Source organism: Megascapheus bottae, unplaced genomic scaffold (genome assembly GCF_031878675.1).
Source record: "Megascapheus bottae isolate mThoBot1 unplaced genomic scaffold, mThoBot2.hap1 H_2, whole genome shotgun sequence".
Classification (NCBI taxonomy): Eukaryota; Metazoa; Chordata; class Mammalia; order Rodentia; family Geomyidae; genus Megascapheus; species Megascapheus bottae.
In genome coordinates this window covers 484,375-505,875 of record NW_028327859.1, presented here as the reverse complement: position 1 = coordinate 505,875, position 21,501 = coordinate 484,375, and the positions used below count along the sequence as shown (strand labels likewise).

The window sequence follows — 21,501 nt, the reverse complement described above, 5'->3', positions numbered from 1 at the left end:
TTTAAAAAATCAAACTCGATAACAAAAAAGAGAAAAAAATCAGACAATAACATCCCCCTAGACAATTATAAAATCAAGAACAATGTTTCCTTAGAAAATTTCCCCCCAAAAGAAAAAAGGTGAGAGTAGATACGCCAGATATGACTAGTGTATTGATATGTTTTCAAATCAGTTGCAGTTTTGAATACTTTCCATACAATACTTAAGAGCAAGAATAAAAACTGAGAAGAGTCCACAGTTAGATTGTTAGAAATATGAGATAGTTCAAAATATTAATGTAAAGCTAAGGGTGACTGGGTGACAAATGGTACATTTGCTCATTGCTCAACCTGACATAATTAATATTCTAGGTCATGCTTAAGTTCCCATGATGGAAGGCCTGAAAGGGGGAATTCAAGAAAAAAATATATCTATTATATAACTCATTGCTTTTTTTTTTCCTTTTGAGGAGTCAGAATCATAGCTTTAAAGAAAAAAAAAAACTCAGTGCTTTCACACCTCATTTGCCGTCTTCACCACTGGGCCACCAGTCAGCAGCAGGGTCGGATGCAGGGAGGTCAGTAGAAGCTATTAGCAGAGTCCTCTCCTGAGATTTCTTGGGTCTTATTGAGTTGAATGTTAGCATGACAGTACTGCAAATAACTCAGTTGTAGGCTTTTTCTTTCTTCTTCCTCTTGGTTTTTTTTTTCTAACAGTTAGCACAGATTTCCCCATAGTGTTGGTCACTCTAGAAAATTATTGCTGAAAATGAAGTCCCCAAAGCTAGCTTGGCAGTAGCCTTTCCAACTTGTGAAAAATGTGAAAACTGGAAAATATGTCATAGTCCCATAGGGTTAACTCTGTCTTTGGTGGCTCCTATTAAAAAAATAAAATAAACAACAAACCATTATTGGTAAGTGGCTTGTGAAGTACACAAGGTGGCTATTGAAACAAGTTTATTTAAAAAAATGTTCATTTAATGAATATTATAGTAAGCATAAGTGATAGGGTATTTGCTTGCTGTAGGGAGTGTTTTCATTGGTGTATGCTAGCAAATGCATTAAATTAATTTCTAAAATATTGACACCTTGAAGATTCTTAAATGATACATTTGAAATTCAATTAAAATATATATTCTATCTCTATTTGATTTAAATTGCAAAGAGAATACACATGAGGAGGTTGCTATATAGGTTGCAAAATATAATTTAAGAAAGCTATCATGTCTACTGATCTATTTGCATTTCCCATCTAGCCTATGTATACATGTGCACACAAATGAGATGGAGATGAAGATTTCTAATGGGGTAAAGTTAATATGACTCATAGCAGTTGTTCAGGTAGATAGATATTTTAAGAGAGAAATTATAATCTAGCTAAATTAGACATGTTTTGCCATCTTAACTTAGGTGTAGAAATTTACTGGTATACTAAGAGCCTTCAATTAATCAGATCACAGTGACTAACAAATATAGAGTCTATATTTTTTATAAACTATAAGATTTAGTTATATGTTGATCAAAAATTCTTTTTAGTATAACATTTATTCTGTTTTCATTATAATCAATGCATTCTTAGAAAATCATTTATAAAAGCACCATCCACTTAAAAATTACTAGCCACCAAAAGTTATTGTGACTATGCTCAGACATTCTATTAGTATTCAGACTGCCTACTTTGTGTACATTTACTCTGTAGTGAGAGAATCATAGCATGATATTTAAAATATATTAGAAAACTGCCTTTTACCAGTTTAATGGAGTGGTTTTTCACAAACCGACAATAGCAAAGAGTGAATTTCAAAGAATAAACAATTCAGAAATATTTTGGCATATTTAACATATTATGTTTATATTAACTTTTTAATACCATAATATTTACTCTTCTATTATGCAATATCAAATGTTAGAAGTAGGGCTATTATTACTCATGTAGTTGAGTATCAGCCTTGAGTGGGAAGAAAAGCTAAGAGACATTACTAAGACCCTGAATTCAAGTCCCAGGGGTACACACACAGACAGACAGACACACACACACACACACACACACACACACACACACACACAGAGCAGATATTGAATTGGAGGTAACTCAAATGGGGCTGTGTTAATTTAGTTCTAGATTACAGTGTCATTATGACAACACAAATTGACACCTGTCTTGTCTTTTCAGAAAGATAAAAGTGACTAATCTATGAATTCCTTGGAAGTCAGTCAAGATATTGAAATAAATTTTTTGCAATGAGGGAGCTAGAGAAAAGTAAATGATTTCATGGGCTACTAAGGATTTACTGTTCACTTAGTTTCTATAATGTGTGCTCAGCATTCTGCTAGGCCTAAGATTGCAAAAAAACCTGCATGAATGTCCCTATACCAAACTGCTTGTTTATGGAAGACAAAAACACAGAAAGATAAGAAAAGAGGTATTAGATGCTGTGGTGGAGATATCCCAAGGCTATTAAGGAAGCATTAGAGATAAGAGCTTGAATCCAGTGTTGGTAAGTGTTTGAGAAATGAGTTTAACTCTTATTGAAATGTTGGTTGGCGATACAAAATTTTCTTACATGGTTTTTCAAGGGCAACCTCCCTGGTTCATTGTGGTACCTTGCAACATCTGATTCTTATGATGGCATAAAAGAAAAACATACTTTTGGTGAATAGATAAATTTAATAAATACATTCTTTCTATAGTCCAAGGGGTCTACAGAGAAAGCCAAACAAGTCACACAAACATTTAAAATATAACTCTTCCCTATGGATTTGCATTTGTCTTTAGGATATATGTATGAATATAGTTCTATGGACACAAAATCAAAATATAATTCTCCTGAAGTATGCTTCTTTGCAGTTTGTAGACTCAAATAGCGTCAGGTTTTTATAAAAATGGTAATGTGTAAAACTTGGCATTTGTCACATATCCATCCATTGGACTTCTGTTGTGCAATAGAGCCATGCTGAGTAGTTTGACTGATTTGATGCAGTGTGTGACCATCAGTGGCTGAGCGCCTTACCAAGCTGTGGCACCATGTGTGCTTGTTACATATAGGGCATGATATGCAGTGGGCAATAAAACAATGTATAGGTTTGATGCCAGTTTGATCACTTTGGCACAGGACTTAAAATAACTATTGTTAGGATGTGTGATCATTAACAATTCAAACCGTTCATTTTTTTTAAGAACATACCGTTTTTACTCTCAAACTAGCTCTAGCCATGCATATTTGACTTCTAGTAAATGAATATATGATTTACAGATATGGCTAAATATGCATAGTATCTGTAGGTTTCTTGATGACATTAAAATGTAATCTGTGGTGAATATTAACTATATGTTTGTAGTTTTTAACCTTTGTACCACTCAGTTCTGAAAGATGCTAAAATTCTGCTTTAGAATGGTCACAAATGTGTGAATATTTCCTAAAATCTCCTTTGATGAGTCTCAATTTCCAATTAAGAGCCAGAGCTAGACTTTTTCTTACACTTTTCAGATGAAAAATTTCACGATCTGACATTACTTTTATTTCCTCCCAATGAAGAAGAAAAAGAAATCAACACATGCTTTCTTTTTCTTTAGATTCCAGGTATATATAATTCACCATTCAGGAAAGAGCCTGACCCTTGGGAGCTGCGGCTACAGAAGGCTAAGCCTTTACTGCACCGACCACCGAGAGTGAAGTATAACAAGTACACCACCAACCTGGACGAGTGGCTGGAGTGCACGAGTGCCCGCTCTTTCCCACGAGCTGACTGCTTGCCACCCATTAATAGGAAACTATGCCAGGTACCAGTTATTCCTGGAAGAATTTTGTCATTAGCTTCTCATTCTATCATTGTTCTTCTTTCTCCTCAATTTTTTTGTTTTGATGTATATAACATGAAGTTTGCTATCTTCACTTTCTGTGTCATGAAGTCCCGACTTCTTTCATTCTGTATGACTTTTTCCCTAGCATGCTACCTTTCAAGTTGATCCATGTGATAGCACATGCCAGATTTACTTTTGTCAAGGCATTCTGTCATATGTGTATTATCCTGAAGTTTATCCACGCATTTCTCAATATGCATTCTATTCTTATGTTGGCTCTACACTATTTGAGCCATATCCCCAGCCCTTTTTGCTGTGATTATTATTATTTTTTAGATAGATCTTGCCTTTTCCTTTCTTCTTTGGATTTCAGGAATATATACTTCACCATTCAGGAAGGAGCCTGACACTAGTTCTTCCATCCAGGCTTCCTGCCATAGGCAGGGACGACATGCACATGCCACCATGAACAAATTGTTGCTCAAACTCATCTGGAATTGCACTCCCCTCCTCTTCCCCCATCTCAGCCAACAGAGTAGCTAGGATTACAGGTGTGAGCCACCAGCCCTCTTCTTTAGAGAAATGTCTAGTCTAATAATTTCCCTAGTTTTTACTTGTATTGTTTGTTTTAGCTGTTGAGTTTTGAAGTTCTAAATATATTTGAAATACTAATTATGAAAGATATGATTTATAAATAATTCCTCTCATTTTCTGCATGAAGCTATCCTGATTTTTTTTAACTTTCTGTATTTTTTTGCTTTGTGTTTCCTTTGGTATGCTTTCCTTTGTGGTTATTATATGCAACTCCAAGTTAAGAAATGGATTGTTGCCTAAAATCTAGTCCTTTGTATGGGAAAATATTGTTATACCATTACTTACTATAATCTGTTGTTGCTGGCAAAGTGTTCATATATTATCAGAGTGATTATAATTGATTGATTATCTTCATCTTTTTATTTATCATTTTACACATGACTTGGGTTTGATTAATTTAAAATATATAATTTTGAGACTGGGAGAGAATTCAAAACAAGTTAGATTGATAGCAAAGACAGGAAGGCTTTACGGTACTTGGACAGAACAGGATTAGCAAATGCCTGTCTGGAATTAAAGAGTGAATGTGGTAGGTAGGCTGATAATTTTCCCAGCCTTTAAAGTCGTAGAGATGAGGAATTCTATGATCTCCTTTGGTTATTTAAGTTGTAGAAAACAACTTCAGCGAAGCAGTGTCAACCTGGAATGGTCCCATGCTTAAATTTTCAGAACATCTGATCATTAGTTGCCTACAAAGTCCTGCCTCTGTGCATGTAAACAATACTCAACTGCCTCAAAGCCTAATGACTTAAAGCCAACTTAATTTGCTATCTACTAGTACCTGGGATGACATATCTGTTCCTCGCAATTGGTATGAGAGAATCTTGCAAACTTTTATACTTGGACTGACTTCAAACCATGTTCCCCCAATCTTTGCCTTCCATATAGTCATAATTGCAGAGGTAGAGCATGGTACCCAGATAGTTACATTATTTCCTTTTAAAATAGGTCACACCAATGTCCTAATGAGAGCATTTGCTATGTTTTAAAGGCAAATAAAAGGAGGTATTGTATTTTGAATAAATGAAATATCATTATAAATTATGCACCTTAATATCTCCTTCTAATACAGTACTTTCATGTCTGTTACTATACTTTTCTCAATGTAACCTCAACACAACTGATTTTAATTCTTATGCCATGTGCGCTGGCCGTCCAAGATATAGCTTTAGCACATTTGCTTATTTCAAAACCTTTTAATTCTCATCTTGAAAGTAATAATAATCATAACAAGAGTAGTACTTGTCACTTCTGAGTGCTTATTATGTTCTGTGTATGATGCCAAGGCTTGCTTAAATAATTTTATGAGCTACATATTATTCCATTTTCCATGATGAATGAGAATAGTCCTAAAGATATGTCCCCAGGTATATGATCAAATGTTACTTCTTTTAAATCATAAGATTTGTCAAACAGGAATGAATTAAAAAGAAACAAAAATTGATTTCTTAATGGCAGGTGCATTCATGATACTGTCTCTTTAAAAAGTGAAGTTCCAATAAAAATCCATGAACTACTTTCAAATATAGCAATCCTCCTGTCCAGCTGTGAAAAGTACTAGATGATACTTATTTGCCATTTGTGTTATTTACGGTCTATGACTTTTATGGTAACTGGTTCCTATTATTGGTTTCTATTAATGTAAAACATAAGTGAACATAAATGAGGCGTGAATCATTTCTTTTTATTAGCCTCAGAGTCTCCACTCAGGGCTCACAGTATCTCCAGCTGTGTCTTGTTAGTGATAACCTATTTAAAGAAGAAAATTTTGAGAATAAGAAATATGATTAGACATCTTCTCTCGCTTCTTTCTTGGCACAACAGTGGTAGGAGAAGGCAAACAATAGGTAATTAATGGCACAGCCACGTCTCTAGCTGCCTATATCACAGTGCACTTACCATGACCCTAATTGGACAAGCAGTAGATTGTAGTAACTAGTCTAAGTCACTACCACCTTAGCAACAGGAGGTGTCAGAGGTCACTCCAGGGTGCACTGTAGATTTTCCCCTACTATATATTTGTGTCTTTAAATAGTAGTGTAGCCATTGAACAATAGAATTTATAATAATCAAAATAATGTCCAAAAATTACTAAAAATGATCACTTTTTGTTTAGGAGAATAAACAATTAAATATAAGATGAGATGTTCCTCTAAAAGCTTTAATTAAAGAATTAAAACCTCATACTCTCCAAATTGAATGTATAGATGTGCTTTGAGGGAAATGTGCTAAGGACTAATTTTCTTTTCATACTTGTTTGCCTGTTCAAAAGGGAAAGATACAGGATGCGGTGTTGAAAATGGGAGAGAAAAGGGAAGGAGTGATATTGTTCACAAAGAAATGTACTCATTACCTGAGTTACATACTGTAAACTTCTTGTATACAATCTTTATAGTAACAATAAAAAAGTAAAAGAATGAAAAAGTTTTATGTTGAAGATGGAATCTTTCAGACTTCTCAGCCAGGTTTGGCTTTGAACCAGCCTTTCAGATTTCAACCTCCAAAGTAACTAGAATTACAGGCAAGGACATGAGCCATGGTTACCGAGCCATAATCATTCTGCTTTGTTTAGTTTTTCTGCCATTTAGGGCTTGAACTCGGTGCTTGGTGTTCACACTTGGCATTTTAGCTCCTGCTTGATATTCTACCACTGAGCCATACCTCCAGTTTCACCTTCTTTTGATTAATTGGATATTATTCTCATGGATTTGACTGACCTAAATGGTTTCAAAACATGCTTCTCGGATCTCAGCCTGCTGAGTAGCTAGGATTATAGCAGTGAGCCAGTCAGTGTTCAGGCAATACAAAACAATGTTTAAAGTAATCAGTTTAACTGGAGATAACATTTCCGGAAGACAATTGATATTCTTGTTTTTTATATTATTGTGTTTTCTGAGAGAAAAAAAATTGTGTTTTAAAAATGAGTTAGTATGGGCCGGGAGTTTGGCCTAGTGGTTAAAGTGCTTGCCTAGCATGCATGAAGATCCAGGTTCGATTCCTTGGTACCACATACATAGAAAAAAGCTGGAAGTGGTGCTGAGGCTCAAGTGGTAGAGCTCTAGCCTTGAGAAAGTCCAAGGACAGTGCTCAGGCCCTGAGCTCAAGCCCAGGACTGGCAAAAAGAAAAATAATAATAATGAATTAGTACATTTATTATACATTTTGGATATTTGCTAGCCATGTTTGTCAAGAATACATCAGAATATCTCCCATAATGAAATCTGCACCCATCTTGTCTTGTCAGGGACCCTTCCGAGATATATATGAAGTATTAGAACAACGTTACAAGCCTTTGGAACCCACATTGCGAGTGGCTGAACCAATTAATGAGTTAAAGTTGGCCAGAGAGGAGCTCAAAAGACAGGAACTGTTGCTAAATGTAAATGATAATATGTAAGTTCTTACTTTCTTGTTTTTTCATATATTTTTATTGTAATTAATAGAAGGGTTACATTATATTCGCCAGATAGAAAATATATACATTGATACCTTTCTCATGTCTTGGTCCCCATCTCCCTCCCTCCCTACCCCCACCTCTCATCTTGTTTTTCCCCCTTCCCTATCCAATTTCAAATAACCAAATAAAAATATATCCAATATGTCAGATAACAAAGTGAGATACTGTAACAATATGAGATAACCAAGGGACAACAAAAGAGATGAGAGATAACATAGTACATTAAGGACAACAATCATTCATTATATGGCTTTAGTTTCTATATCCTAGAGGTGCTTTCATTTAGCGTCATACTGTATGGCCTTATGTATCTAGGTTTTGCTCTACTGCAAATCTTACTTTCAAAAAACAGTTGTACTGCAGATAATCTTTCACATTTTTCTCATATTTTCTATTTCTTATTTCCTATTTTCTAATATTGTACTAAATAATGTTGGGAAATATTTTCATAATTGTACTAATATTAATTGTGTTAATATTGCTTTATTTATTTACATCAATCATATGTATAATGTTGACTGATATTTTATTAACTATCACTATATATAGGCAATCATTTTACAACATGCAAATATAGTGAGATCAATATCAAATATAAAACATTCATACACCACTCAGAAGAAAAATGATGCTCCTTCAAATGTCTATATGTTCAGTTCTCAAAGAAGACTAGGGAATGAATGGCACTTTGAAGAAGGGTAGATGACAAGGGTTCAGCTGTGAAGATAATTTTCAGCTAATGAAAGCATTTATATTTATGATGCTTCTAGAAGAGCCAATAAAACAAAAATCATTTGCTCTGGAAAATTCCATTTTAATACAGTAATATAATGCATTATAGTTTCCTTAAGTGAGACACTATGAAAGAGATTGGTTATGACTGAGGAAGATAGCTAGAAAAGAAAGAGGATGGTCTAACAGTGTAAGTAACGTTAAATTATTTGACTAGCAATAGTGCACACATCTTTCTCCAAGGCATTTCATGTCTCCTAAGGTACCTTTCATGAATAGAGGCCTATACAGTTTATTTGTAGGTCATTTTAAATCTAGAATGGCCTTCTATAGATAAGGTCGTTATTGTTATCACCCTATAGTTTAAGTCATGAAATTGTCATTGTAGTGTATCTTATGAGTACTATAGTATTTTATGCATTAAATAATAGTGACATTATGATATTATTGCAAGTAATAATTACAAAGTAATTTCAGAATAACAAATTATCACTGTAAGTTCTTATAAATAATTTACCTTATAAGATTGCTATCCATAATTGGTACCAATTATTATATATGTTATATAGTGATAATTATTAAAATCTACTGTTATATACAGAAAGCTGAATCACCTTTTACCCTTCCTAGTCAACTTTGGGTTATTTTATCACCCAGAAAATTTAATATTATTAAAATTAAATATTTCTGATGAATTAAAATATTTTGAACACAAACTGATATCCAACATGAAACTGACAAGTATCTCAAGTAATTTTATAAGATTTTGAATTTTATAGATGTTACTTGACAAGAAAATAATTCAATGTAGTGTTTAGCAGATTTTAGAATTAATCAATATATGATGAATAAGATAATTAAGATACGTTTTTAAAATTGATCAGGATTCACTCTACTTATAAACTGATTTGTTGAACTGAAAACCATTTGCACAATGGAAGATAATAAATAAGTAAAAACATTTTTTCCAGTTAGTTTTGGGGAGGCAGATTTATTACTGCAGAAATTAGAGATAATGCTTCTCTCTAGTCAAGCAAAATATACAATTTAGTGATAAACATTTGAAGTGTTTTATGACTCAATCATCTCTCTTCAACAATGCAAGGCTTATTAATTTGCTAGATACACTGCTAAAGTGAGATTGTGGATCATTTCATTGCTATTTCTTCAGAAATTCCTCTATCTCAAAAGATACAAAGCTTTAACCATCCTCAGTATTATCCTTCATAAGCTTTTATGAAAGGACCAGATTGCAACGTTATTCCCAAGAAAGGTGCTCGACTTGCATAGGCCACATAATATTAGTAAGTAGAACCCTTCCCTAAGTATTGTTGAAACCCTTAACCTGAAATTTTCAGAGACTGAAAGGTGTTTTTGAGATTATGAACACAAACAGAAATTCTAAAGAAATTGCCTATAAAGTCAAGACCAAATCTGATCTTGGCAATATTAGAACTGGGACACTGATATTTTATTTTAGCTTCTGATACTATTTTGGTTTCCATCTTCCAGAGTACACATAATTATATCTTGTGTAGCAAAAGGAATATTATAGGTTTTATATCTCTGCTGATAATTCTGTGGTAGAAATTAGGGCACAAGTACACTCTTACCACAGAGAGTCAGAGAAGCCTTCTCCCACATTATTCATTTACCTAAAAGGAATTAGAAACATCATCAAAGGGGTTTGAAAGAACAAATTCTAAAGATAGACTGGGCCTTGTCCATTACTCGAAAGTATCAAAGTGAAAGAGGACCACAGGCAGAGCCCTTCAAAAGCCACAGCACCCTAACTTCCTGGAAGCTTTCCCTTTACTCTTATAAAAGGCAGATCCTTTAGGCTGCCATAGCCAAGTACCTAGATCTGAGGGCTTACATGATAGATCTTCATTGCTTTATCATTCCTGAGGCTGGCAATCTCAAGTCAAGGGTGCCAATGGCAGAGCTTATTTCTGAGGGGTGTCAAGATAATCTGTTCATGCCTCTTCCCAGCTTCTGCTCATTGTCTATAACCTTTGCTTTTTCTTAGCTTGTAGAAGCTTCACGTTGATGTCTACCTTTATTCTCTTGTGCTATCCTGAATGTGTGTGGATGTATCTAAAATTCTTTTCCTTTTTTTTTTTTCAAAGCTGAGAACCAAACTCAAGTTTTTGCACTTGCCACGAGAGTGCTCTTTTACCAAGCCAAAACCTCAACTCCAAATTTCCTTTTCTTATAAGGATTGAGGATTCTGGTCGTATTGGATCACGGTCCAGCCTCAGTTCCATTATTATCTCATCTTTTTGTTATATCTGCAATGGCTCGATTTTCAAATAAGTTCACCTCCCAAGGTACCAGGGATGAACACATACATTTTGGAAGAACAAAATTCAACTTACTGTGTTCTGAGACAACTGTTGGGAATGACACAATGCTGCTTAATAATCACAGGTTAAGCTGGGAATTTTAACTCATGTCTGTAATTCTAGCCATTCAAGAGACTAATTTCTCAATTGAAAAGTTGGCCCAAGCTAAAAAACAGTCTGAGAGATTCTTACTTCCAAAAATCCAGTGAAAAACCAAAAGTGTAAATGTGACTCAAGAAAAGATAAAAATGAAGAAGGAAGAAAATGAATAAAGAAAGAAAAAGATGGAAAGGAAAATGAAAATTTTAACAACCATTATTTATACATTCTTTAAAACAAGCATACCATAAAAACAGTAATAGTTGACACAGAGTATGGATGGTGGATTTTGGGGGGGAAATCTTTTTAAAGCTTTGCATCTTGGTTTGTGTTCTTAAACTTTACCCCATTTTCTCATACTTTATAAAGAGAATTATTTGTATATCTAAATTTCATGAGAGGATATTTGCTAATTAATAAAAAGTAACAGTCATTTACCCTTTTCCATAGGAAGCTTTTATGAGAGATTAAAAAATGAGTATTGATTCAACAAATATCTTGAATATTTCTAGGCTCTATGTATTTAACAGTGCATGGAAGGAAGTCTCTGTTTTCCAGAAACTACTATAACTTGAAACCTAACCAGATAAGCTAATGAAATTTTGACTAAAAATTAACAAGTGCTTGTAAATTGATCGTTTGTTAAAACAACTGTTGTCTAAATGTAGAGTTATTTGTTCTGGTCTTGGATGATCTAGGAAGATTTTTCTTTATTTCTTTTTTACTTTTATTGTTCTAGGGCTCAAAAAATCCCCAAGGAATTAGTTCCTTTGAATGATAGTTAAGATTTTGACAGAAAAATAGATAAAAATCAGAAAAGATGTAAGGAAAAATTAATAGAAAGGACCAAATCAACTTCATTTTAAAAAAACATAATTTTTTAAGTTACAAAAGAGTAACAAGAATAGTGAAGAGTTTCAAGAGCAAAGATTTGAGATTATCCTGTAAGCAGTGGGAAATTACTTAAGGCTTTTAAAAATGAAAAGAGTATAAATGTGTTGATTTTGAGACAAATGTGTTATAGAAAAAAATGTGGTGGGTGCACTGAAATCCATGGGGAAAATAATGCAGTAATTCTGGACAGAGGAAAGGAATAGGTTGGAGCTAATTTAATGGCAGACTCAACCTTTTTCTCTTGTTTGCTGCTTTCTTCTGTCTGCACATAATTTCTCAGTGCCTGTGTCTATGCGAGAGACCTCAGCTACCACCCTCATGCCAGTGATTCCCTTTGGAAGGCTGGAAGGTCTTGCATTCCAGAGAATGTATTCTTACATATCAGAATAGTCACATTTTCAACCACCACCCTTATCTGTATCTCCACCACACGTCCAGAACATGGGTCCCTAGGATGCTGGCCTGCCCACTCATCACCTGAATGTGTTTCTCAGTGCCACCTCTGCCCAGGGTAGGGCCTTGGGAGTTACCCTCATCCTCTTCTCCAGCATCATCCATATCTGTGAGTCCCCACATCCTATTGATTCAGCCTTTCAAGTATCTTTCAAATTCAACCTCTCTTCTTTCTACTCCTTGGGTACTTGCAATTTCTGGATTTTCTTACCATAAATTCCTTTTATTTTGCCTACCAGTCTTAATAATGAAATGATGATATTATTATTCAACAACACTGGTTTTCAATGGCTTTTTGTCATTCTCAGGATAAATGCAGACGCAGCTCTATTCCCCTAGTGAATTTTTTCCACATTCTAGAAGGATCATAGTGATCCATAGACCCAAGTCATTTTCCTTTTTCATAACCCATGTTCTCTCCATTCCTGTCAGAAGATGCCTGCTCCCTTCACTTACTCTTCTCCAAAAAGGAAAAAAAAAGAGATCTCTGTACTTTAAAAAAAAAAAAAACCACAGTAGATTTGTACAAGATGTTATGTTTCATACAGTGACATCCATTTTATCCAGATGAACTTACCACCAACCATTCCTTATGTGTCCATGTGATGATTTTTCTATTCATGCATTTATGTTCTTTTACATAAATATGACAAAAAACTTCTGATTCATGAGAGTAAGCAACCAAAGAGAATTCTAAGACTTGAAATTTTAAAGGAGAACATTTTGAGGAATGTTTTCAGCGTGAAATGGGACTAAGCAACTTGGTTGACGTGGGAGAAAATTTATTATTATTCAAGTAATGGAGGAAATGAGAGGCTGTATTTGTTCCTGAACGACTCAGACTAATGTTTAACATAGCTATCTCGTCAAATGATGTGGGCTCTGATATGGGCTTCCCTCAAGTTCCATGAGAAGTATGAAGTCATATGTTAGCTCAGGTGTGCCATTCTTACCCACAGGGATCCATTCCAAGATCTCCAGAGGATGTGAAAGCAGCACATATAGTACTAAAACGTGTGTACGCCACGTTCCTTCCTTGTCAAGTTGAGAATGCCCACATTTCCATTTAAAGGAAGTACTCGACAGCTTTTTGATGGCACCTCTAAACTGCCAGATCCACTAATCTTTGCTTTGGAATGGTTGTAAAGTAAATCAGTGTTACCTGAGCATAATATTCCATACCAAGAGGGAACCTGATCAGGGAGACAGCAGCTAAGGGAATAGCGGGATGGTATGCGGGCACCGTGGATACTCTCAGTCTAGTGCCGTGCTTTGTTTGTAATTCCAGCTACAAATGAGCAAAAATAGGAAATGTGTGATCCTGGACTGGCTTTTCGCAAAAGTGGGAAACTCTATCTGGAAAACTAAAGCAAAATAGAGCTGGGACTGTGGTTCAAGTGGTAGTGCAGCAGTCTAGCACTCCCAAGGGCCTGAGATCAAGCCCCAATATCAGAAATAAAAAGGACATTTGAAAATTGGGATGTGTATGGACAAAACCCTGGTTATATTTATCACTAAAGATTAGTAAAAGGAGAATTTAATACCTCCTGCCGGGGCCAACCGGCAGCAAACCAGGGTTCGCAGATTGGGATTCCTGAAATAGGGGGCAAGGACTAGGAAAAAATAGAAGAGAGACAAACAGATGGGGTTCAGGAGGGCTACAGCCCAAATCAGGAGCCACAGCTTAAGAAGCCTGTAGCCCAAGACCGTAGCCCAGTTTATTTCCAGTTCTCAATCTTAAATACACATCTTTAAACTAGGGAACTGCCAGGGGCTACATTCGTACAAACAGTATCAAGTCTGAAATAGGTTGAATGAGAAGCTATCAAGTCCCAAACAGGTTAAATGAGAAGCTATTGACACAGCCCAAAATCATGATAAGAGCTTACTTCCTTGTGTACTCAATTGTGCGGGTCCAAGGTCACTGACCCCACAGTCACGGTCACTGACCCCACAGTCAGTCCCCAACAACCTCCCACAACTTTCTTGACTTGTATGATTTTTTTTTTCCAGTCCTGGGCTTCAGCTCAGGGCCTGAGCATTGTCCCTGGGCTTTCTCAAAGTCAGAGCTCTACCACTTGAGCCACAGCACCACTTCTGGTGTTTTTCTATGTATGTGGGACTGAGGAATCAAACCTGGGTCTTTGTGCATGGTAGGCAAGCACTCTACCACTAGGCCAAACTCCCGGTCCTTGTATGATTTTTTTCCACACCTTAGACCTTTATGATTTGCGCATTTTGTGAACTGTTATTGTAGTATAATAGTAACTAGAATAGACTTGCAGATATTGTTTTATTGACACATCAACTTTTATTTGTAACTCTTCTATTGACTTTAATTACTAGCACAGTGTGCAATATTTATTAATCAGCAGAGCCTTTTTAAGTTAAAATACTAAATTAGTAACCTCGTTAACACTGAATACTCCAGACAGCCAGTAATATGAGCAGTAGTTACTGTGCAAATCACATTATCCATGTGCGCACACATCAGGGCAATAAAGTGTGATTGCCCTCCTTTGACCCAGTTCTTCACCCCCTCTCCCAGCTTATTTCCAGTGAAAATTTACAAATTCTTCTGTTGTTCTTCCATGCTAATGTTTCTAATGAAGTTGTGGTATTTTATAACTCTGGTGATATTAGAACGTGATTATTTTTTTTAATGCTCTTTATTACTTTGGCTACACAGTAAGAACTCTGGTCTCTTTTTCAATACCCTTCCCTTCTTCTTCCTTCCTTTCTTCCTTCGCCCCCCCTCCCTCCCTTCCTTCCTTCCTTCCTTCCTTCCTTCCTTCCTTTCTTTCTTTTTTCTTTCTTTCTTTCTTTCCTTTTTTTCTTCTTGCCAGACCTGGCCTTTGGGCTCAGGTCCTGAGCACTGTCCTTGGGCTCTCCTCAACGCTAGAGCTCTGCCACCTGAGCTATAGCACCACTTCTGGCATTTTTCTAGGTATCTGGTGCTGAGGAATTGAGCCCAGGTCTCTGTGCATACTAGGCAAGCACTCTACCAGTAGGCCAAACTCCCAGCAATACTCTCAGGTATAACACTAAAAGTATGTCACATTATCAAATTACAAAGGCAGAACAAATCTTTAGTTAGAAATCCATTAAGTCTCAGTACTAGTGGTTTTTTTGTATAAAGGGTATTTTTTTAAAGAAACAGAGAACAGATCTTTTTGAAGTTCCTATTTTGTATCTAGATAAAATATTCCCAGTGATAATTTGAAAACATTACTCTTGGGTTAGAGGTTTTGTATAAGGAAATACAGATGTGCAACACATCAAGGTACAACCCAGGTGGTAGAGAAGAAAGATGCCTCAGGAGAAACTCAAGAGAGATGAAATACAGATTCTCAGGAATTGCTTTAATGTTTAGGACAGTAGCTCTTAGTCAGGGTTACTTAACTATATCACCTTGAGGTTTGAAATTATATACATATGAATTCCAGAGTCTCAATCACAGATAATATGGCTCAGTGAGCATATGTTGTTGGAAAATTTGCCCAGGTGATTCTAATGCACAGTTCTGGTTAATTTAAGCTATTGGCAGAAAATGATGAGTCACACAGAAATTACAAAAGCAAGAAGGAGAAGCAGGGATTGTGTGTGTTAGAGGAGAGGGGAATCTGCCCAGAGAGAGGAGGAAGGTGTGATCCTATCAAAGTAGACAGTGAACTTTATAGGGATGAGAGATGGATGAGAAGTGGATGAGTTCTTGAGTCTTAACTCATGTCCTGTAACTATTTTGATCTGTCTCCCTTTCCTACTAAACTTGTACTACCATACTCAGCTTTAGCATATAAGGTCTGGAAATACTTCTCCAAGCCTGAGCACACCTTCGCCCCCACCACAAGGAGTATTGATGGCCATATATGTGAAAGTCCATGAGACTCTTATCTCCAATTAAACACTAGAAAAGCTGAAGTGGCTCTGTGGTTCAAAGTGGTAAAGTGCTAATTTTGAGCAGAAGAGCTCAAGGGCAGTGCCAGGGTCCAGAGTTCAAGAAAAAAAAAAGATTTAGAAGGGTTTAAAAAATAAAAACTTTGAGAGCTGAAGTCAGCTCATACACCCCCTTTGTATTCCCTGGAACATTGGTCCACAGAAATTCCTTCAATGTCCAACATCTGTCCATGTGCAGATTAGTACGGAGACACAAGCAGCACGCCATCTGTCCCGTCTTCTAAGGAAACTTCCTTTCCTGAGAGCAGATGTAAAAAAAGCTCCTATTACTTTGCAAAATTCAAATCTGTGTGTTCTGTCTTTTTTGAAATGTTGTTAGAAAGTGTTTATTAATAATATCAAGAAGTCTATTACTAAAGGCTGAAAGGAAAGCGCACAAGTACATAAGTTGATTAAACAAAGCTACTTCTCTTATATTGTTCTTAAGCAAATATGTGACATACTATTGCAAAACAGATTTAGATTTCTCTCTTTTGTGCCAATACTGGAGCTTGAACTCATGACCCTGTGCTCTGGCTTAGCTCAAGGCTGGTACTCTATTGTTTAAGAAACAAATCTACTTTCAACTTTTTACTGGCTAATTAGAGATAAGAATATCTTGGATTTGGCTTCCTGAGCTGGCTTTGAACCAAATCCTCAGGTCTCAGCCTCCTGAGTAGCCAGAATTACAGTGAGAGCCATTACCACAATACCTGTGAAAGTGTTTACATGGATTATATTTGTAACTTTCTTTTGTGTTGTTTCGTATTTCAAGGAGCAATATGTTTTTGTTTGTTTGTTTGTTTGTTTGTTTTTGCCAGTCCTGGACTTGAGCTCAGGGCCTGAGCACTGTCCTTTGGACTTTCTCAATGCTAGAGCTCTACCACTTGAGCCTCAGCACCACTTCCGGTTTTTTTCTATGTATGTGGTACTGAGGAATGGAACCCCGGTCTTTGTGCATGCTAGGCAAGCACTCTACCACTAAGCCAAACTCCTGGCTCTCAAGAAGCTATATGTTTTTCAGTGGATATTGCAAAAGATCAACTTTAATGTTTAAACTCTCAAAGATGATACGAGTGTGGCTCTTGAATGATTAAATTTCATTGTGTTATGAAGAAAACCTTTTAATAAAAATATCCCTAAAAGTTGAGGCTTGAGATTATTTCCCTGCTAGTTCACATAGTGGTACTAATAAATACACTTACGTAATTGTATAAATCTCACCTTGTTTTCGTCAGTGCTTTCCTTGACCATGTGCATGGGGATGAGACTTCTGATTGTTCACCTGCGTTTCTCACTGTGTGCTCTAACGGTGGCCTCCATCACCAGCTTTCCAAGGGGTCTACAGGACAAATTGCTTTACTTCTCTTGGGCATCAATCACCTCTGGTCTAAACTCCTTTTTACCTGTTACAAATCTGTAGTCTTTTTTCCTACAGGATAAGAATGTGTTGATAGCTTCACCTGCTTTTTGTCATCTTCTGTCCTCTTTGTCTTGCTTTAACTTGTTCTCTTGTCTTAACCTTTTTTTATAAACATTTTTATTGTAGTTAATAGAAGGGTTACATTATATTCACCAGATAGAAGGTACATTACTTCACAAACATTAATACCCTTTCTCATGTCTTGCCCTATTTCCCTCTCCCTTGATCTTGTTTCCCCCTCCCTATCCTATTTCAGATAAACAAATAAATGTATATACAATATACCAGATAACAAGGTAAGATACACTAACAATATGAGAATAACCAAGGGACAACAAAAGAGATGAGAAATAACATAGTACATTAAGAATAACAATCGCACATTATATGGCATTTGTTTCCATATCCTATCCTATATGGCCTTATGTATCCAGGTTTTGCCCTATTATAAACCTCTGCTAGGAGAGTCCAAGGTTTATACTAATTATGACAAATGAGGGAAATTATTGAGCCTATGTTCCTTTGAGTCTGGCTTACTTCACTTAATATGATTTTTTCCAAGTCTTTCCATTTCCTTACAAATGGGGCAATGTCATTCTTTCTGATGGCAGCATAGAGTTCCATTGTGTTGTGTTGGATCCACAACTTGTTGATCCAATCATCTACTGAAGGGCATCTCAGTTAGTTCTGTATCTTTGCTGTGCCTTAACCATTTTCTTAATGCTTTCACGCTTATTCTGGTGTGTCCTAGTAAGGGACTTGAACAAATTGCCAGGCTACTGTGAAGCCTATCACAATAATAGGTGTTTTGTGGAAATTGGTGTGGATTTTAAGAATTAGACTTCTATGTCACTTAAAAGAATGCCTCAAATTAAACATGATAATGATGATAGTGATGATGATGACTATGATGAAGATGATAATGATAATGACTGATGCAACAAAAATAACTTCTATTTTTATTTCTAATATCATCATTATTTATTGTCCCTTGTTCTTTTCAGGGTCTATGTTAAATGCTTGTATATATTACATTTTACGTTTCATTAATAACCCTGCTTAGAAACAAAGATTTATAGATGTCAAGGGACAGAGCTAGAAAGATGTAAAAGCAGATCAGATTTACTCAACAACTCTTTTATTTATGAATTCTACCAAATGCCTCCAATTAGGGGCAATTTAAGATTTGAATAAAATGATTTCAATGAGAACTTTCTGCCATCACCATTTTTGGAGAAGGGGAGGCATATGTCATTCTAAAGTTAAAAATACTTTTACTTGCATAATGAACTTGGGGTCATCTGGCCTCCTTAATTCATAGGTTCCTCACTTGCATTGTCTGTAATTACAAAAATTCCATTAGGAAAGGTGTAGTAGTTGCACATTTGAAGAGTAGGTAATGGATATTCATAGAAGTCACAGAAACCAATAGTGGCAGGAGTTAAAATAGAATCCAGCTTGTCTGATTCCAGACCATATGTTACTTTCTCTATAGAAGTCTTCCTCTTCTAATCTTACATATAACATGAAGTGTCTTTAGAAATTATATTAAAATGCAATGTAAATCTTCTTTCAGATTTTTGCCATTTTCTCACTACAACAAAAAAGAAAAATATACACCATTAATACATTCATCAAGCAAATACCATCCTGATTCTCCAGATAAGCATCAATTTCGAAGTGAGAGCCCCGAAAAATGGATATCTGGTAAGGTGAGTGGACAAAACATTTAGAAATACTGCTCCTTTTTCTTTTTGAAGGCTAAAAATATGCTTTGATATAAATATATATATGAATATTATTGTTATAATTAAGATGCTTGTGATTCTAGGATTATTTATAGCAATTGTTTTTAAACATGCCACAGCTGATTTATGTCAGAAAGAGATTCAAATATTTTTGACATTGGGTTATAATTTTTATGATCATTTGTGATCTTTGGCATGAATCATTACTTGTTATGTAAGATTAGAGTCAAGATTTGAATGCGAAGATACAGAATGGTGTTAAGATGAAAGTTAGGAATTGTTTGCTGCTTGTATTCCATTTGTGTATATATTCATCTAGATGGGGGGGGGGAGCTGCCATTTCACTGTACACTCCCAAGACCTGTTCTGAGATGCTTCTCCTTATAAAAGCACTAATCTCATGAGATCAAGGTCCTACCTTCATAGCCTTTATCTCCCTGAAGTCACATCGGATGTTGGGCTTCACCATACATATATTTCAAGGAGACACAGTTAAGTCTATAACAGTACATTTCTGGACCACAAAACTTATGTCTTTTGTATACAAAGCACATTCTTTCATCACAACAGTTGGAAGAGGCTTACTGTAATAATCACTGTAAAGTCGAAATCCAAAATCTCAACTAAGTACCATCTAAATCATAGAGCTATACCAAAGATACCCATTCTGAAAATTACTACTCAGTGCTGTATTTTGAGTAAAAGCAATTTCTAATCACATATTAATCCAATTAATACATGAAGTATTATTTAACTTTACTTATATTTAATGTTATTGATTTGAAGGGCCCACGGCAAAGAAATCACAAAGTCAGAAAATATAAATAGTACTATGTGCTCTGAAATACTGATCAACAATGAAAATTTGCATTTATATCTTTCTACTTAAAAAAAAGTAAAAACAGGGGCCGGGAGTTTGGCCTAGTGGTAGAGTGCTTGCCTAGCATGCGCAAAGACCGGGTTCGATTCCTTAGTACCACATACATAGGAAAAAAAAAAAAAAACCCTCTAGAAGTGGTGCTGAGGCCCAAGTGGTAGAGCTTGAGCTTGAGAATGTCCAAGGACAGTGCTCAGGCCCTGATTCAGGCCTAGGACTGGCAAAAAAAAAATAAAGTAAAAACAAAATAATAGAAATATCATATAATTTGCCCTCATTTCTTTGATGTGCTTATCAACTACCCCACATGAAATCTGTTAGGTTCCCATTCTGCATTGTAAATGGCCAAACTTTCAAACTCAGGTAAATCCTCTGCATTTCTAAATCCTTTCTTTTTAAATTCTCTTATTATCTTTAAGTAGTTGTACAAGTTAGTTGACAGTTAACAAAATAATTTAGGAATACTAAAAGTACTAAAAGTACTAAAAGTAGATGGGAAATTAAATAAGGTATCTTCTGATCAGAGAGTATCACCTCAGTCTGTTTGGGTAGGTTTTCAAAAGTTGGACAATAAAAAACATTAATAAAATACAAATAAAAACATTCTTTTGGTTATCAAATCATTCACATATGTGTGTATCAACTGAATCAGAAATAACAGTCTTCAGCCTTTATCTGAATTCAGTTTCCATATGCATTTAGACAGCTGTTTTTAATGGAACCATTCCATGTTTTTCCTTGTTTGCAAATTCAGGAAGAGACTCTGTTAATGATTCATATAAATATATCCTTTTCCTTTGTCCCTGTTATGGGTGAATTATAACAGAAGAGCAGTCCTTGTCTGCTATTTTTTTCATGTATTTTGGTCCTAAACAGGATCTTCTCTAAGCTACAAAGCATAAAAGTATTCAACACTCCAAAGAATTAATTTAGAGAACCTAAGCATATTGCACAGAACATAAAGTTGACCTTTACTGTCTACGGCATTTGGAATGGAGTGGGACGTGGAACACATCCTAGATTTAATGTGGCACATCGCCTTCTGCAGAAACTTGGGTGGGACTGTGCCTGCTTGCCCAATGCACCCGTGATTGAATCTGCTGTCACCAGCATCCTGATAATAATGAACACTCGGCTTAACGACCGTGATTATGATTACCATA

At 35.6% G+C, this 21,501-nt stretch overlaps 1 protein-coding gene across 5 annotated transcripts in view; it reads left to right on the top strand.

Moving 5' to 3' along the window:
• LOC150038948 (spermatogenesis-associated protein 17-like) overlaps positions 1–21,501 on the top strand; it is a 146,314-nt gene that overhangs the window by 69,622 nt on the left and 55,191 nt on the right. For all 5 annotated transcript variants that reach the window (XM_090328180.1, XM_090328182.1, XM_090328178.1 and 2 more), the window contains exons 7-9: positions 3,553–3,759; positions 7,619–7,767; positions 19,290–19,425. In XM_090328180.1, the coding sequence (XP_090184306.1) occupies positions 3,553–3,759; positions 7,619–7,767; positions 19,290–19,425 (492 nt within the window). The remainder of the gene's footprint in view (positions 1–3,552; positions 3,760–7,618; positions 7,768–19,289; positions 19,426–21,501) is intronic.